General features: G+C 61.9%; 1 protein-coding gene across 1 annotated transcript in view; it reads right to left on the bottom strand.

Moving 5' to 3' along the window:
- The window catches only part of FIGNL2 (fidgetin like 2), a 33,854-nt gene that overhangs the window by 5,591 nt on the left and 27,235 nt on the right, over positions 1-1,028 (bottom strand). The window contains exon 2 of the mRNA XM_035890232.1: positions 7-314. Within this exon, the coding sequence (XP_035746125.1) occupies positions 7-303 (297 nt within the window). The 5' untranslated portion in view covers positions 304-314. The remainder of the gene's footprint in view (positions 1-6; positions 315-1,028) is intronic.

Raw genomic sequence — 1,028 nt, 5'->3', positions numbered from 1 at the left:
CCGGGCCCCCCCTCCCCCCTTCTGCCCATTAACCGGCCCGAAGGCTCCATCCCCGTAGCCGCTGAGCGCCGGGCGCTCGTAGGGCGCTTCCAGCACCCCCGAGTACTTCTCGGCGTACCTCTTGAGGAGGTTGGAGGCGGTGAGCGCGGAGATGTCGTCGTTGGCCCAGGCGTAGTTGAAGCGCTGGCGGGTGCTGGGGTAGAGGTCGGACTTGTGGGCAGGTGAGGAGGTGGTGGAGGAGACGTCGAGGTGCTGCTCCGGCCACTGGTTTAGGGACTGGGCATGCTCTGGTGACCAGTGCATCTTCAACAGACCTGGAGGGGGGGGGACACAGGACAGCGCAGGGTGAGAGCAGCGAAACAGGGACGAGCACCTCTCTGCACCAGGAATCTCCAAAACCCCATAGGGCCCTGTCCTCCTGCACCGCCTGGCACCTCCTGACCACAAACACGTGCTCCCAGTCATGCTCACGCTCTAAATTTTCCGGGCAAAAATCCCCTTGACCACCACCACCAGTGCAAATATCCCGCAGGAAGAGCAACCACGAGCGCTCCAGAGAGTCCAGCCAGCCCAAGCTTTGATGGGAACGCTGTCCAACAGGATAAAATATTCAGGTTATCAAAGCACAGCAACGCAAACGGTGCAGCCCCAGTGCTGCCGGCAGCGCTGCGGCACCGAGCACCGGCACACGTAGCCAGCGGATGACCCTGCCCTGAGGTGCCCCACCTGGAGCAGAGTATAATGATAATATTATAATTATAATGTGTACAATATTAATAGCCTGTAGCCGGGTGGCTGGGGAAATTGGGGCTGCATTGCACCTGCCTGCGTGTGGGAAGGAGCTCGTCACCCCGGGCTGAGCGCAAGCCTTTGCCGCAGCCCTTTGCTCGCCCCGCGGTGCCGGTACCGCTGGGCTGCGCGCGGCCCCACCAAAGCAATTCCTGCAGCAAAGGGAAAGACCCAAAACGCCACGGCCGTGTCCAGACCCACCCCTGCACTGGGGCTGCAACGGCCACGGGTGGGGAAAG

Source organism: Egretta garzetta, unplaced genomic scaffold (genome assembly GCF_000687185.1).
Source record: "Egretta garzetta isolate BGI_Z169 unplaced genomic scaffold, ASM68718v1 scaffold1192, whole genome shotgun sequence".
Classification (NCBI taxonomy): Eukaryota; Metazoa; Chordata; class Aves; order Pelecaniformes; family Ardeidae; genus Egretta; species Egretta garzetta.
The sequence above is the reverse complement of the archived record's forward strand: the minus strand, read 5'-3'. Positions and strand labels throughout refer to the sequence as shown.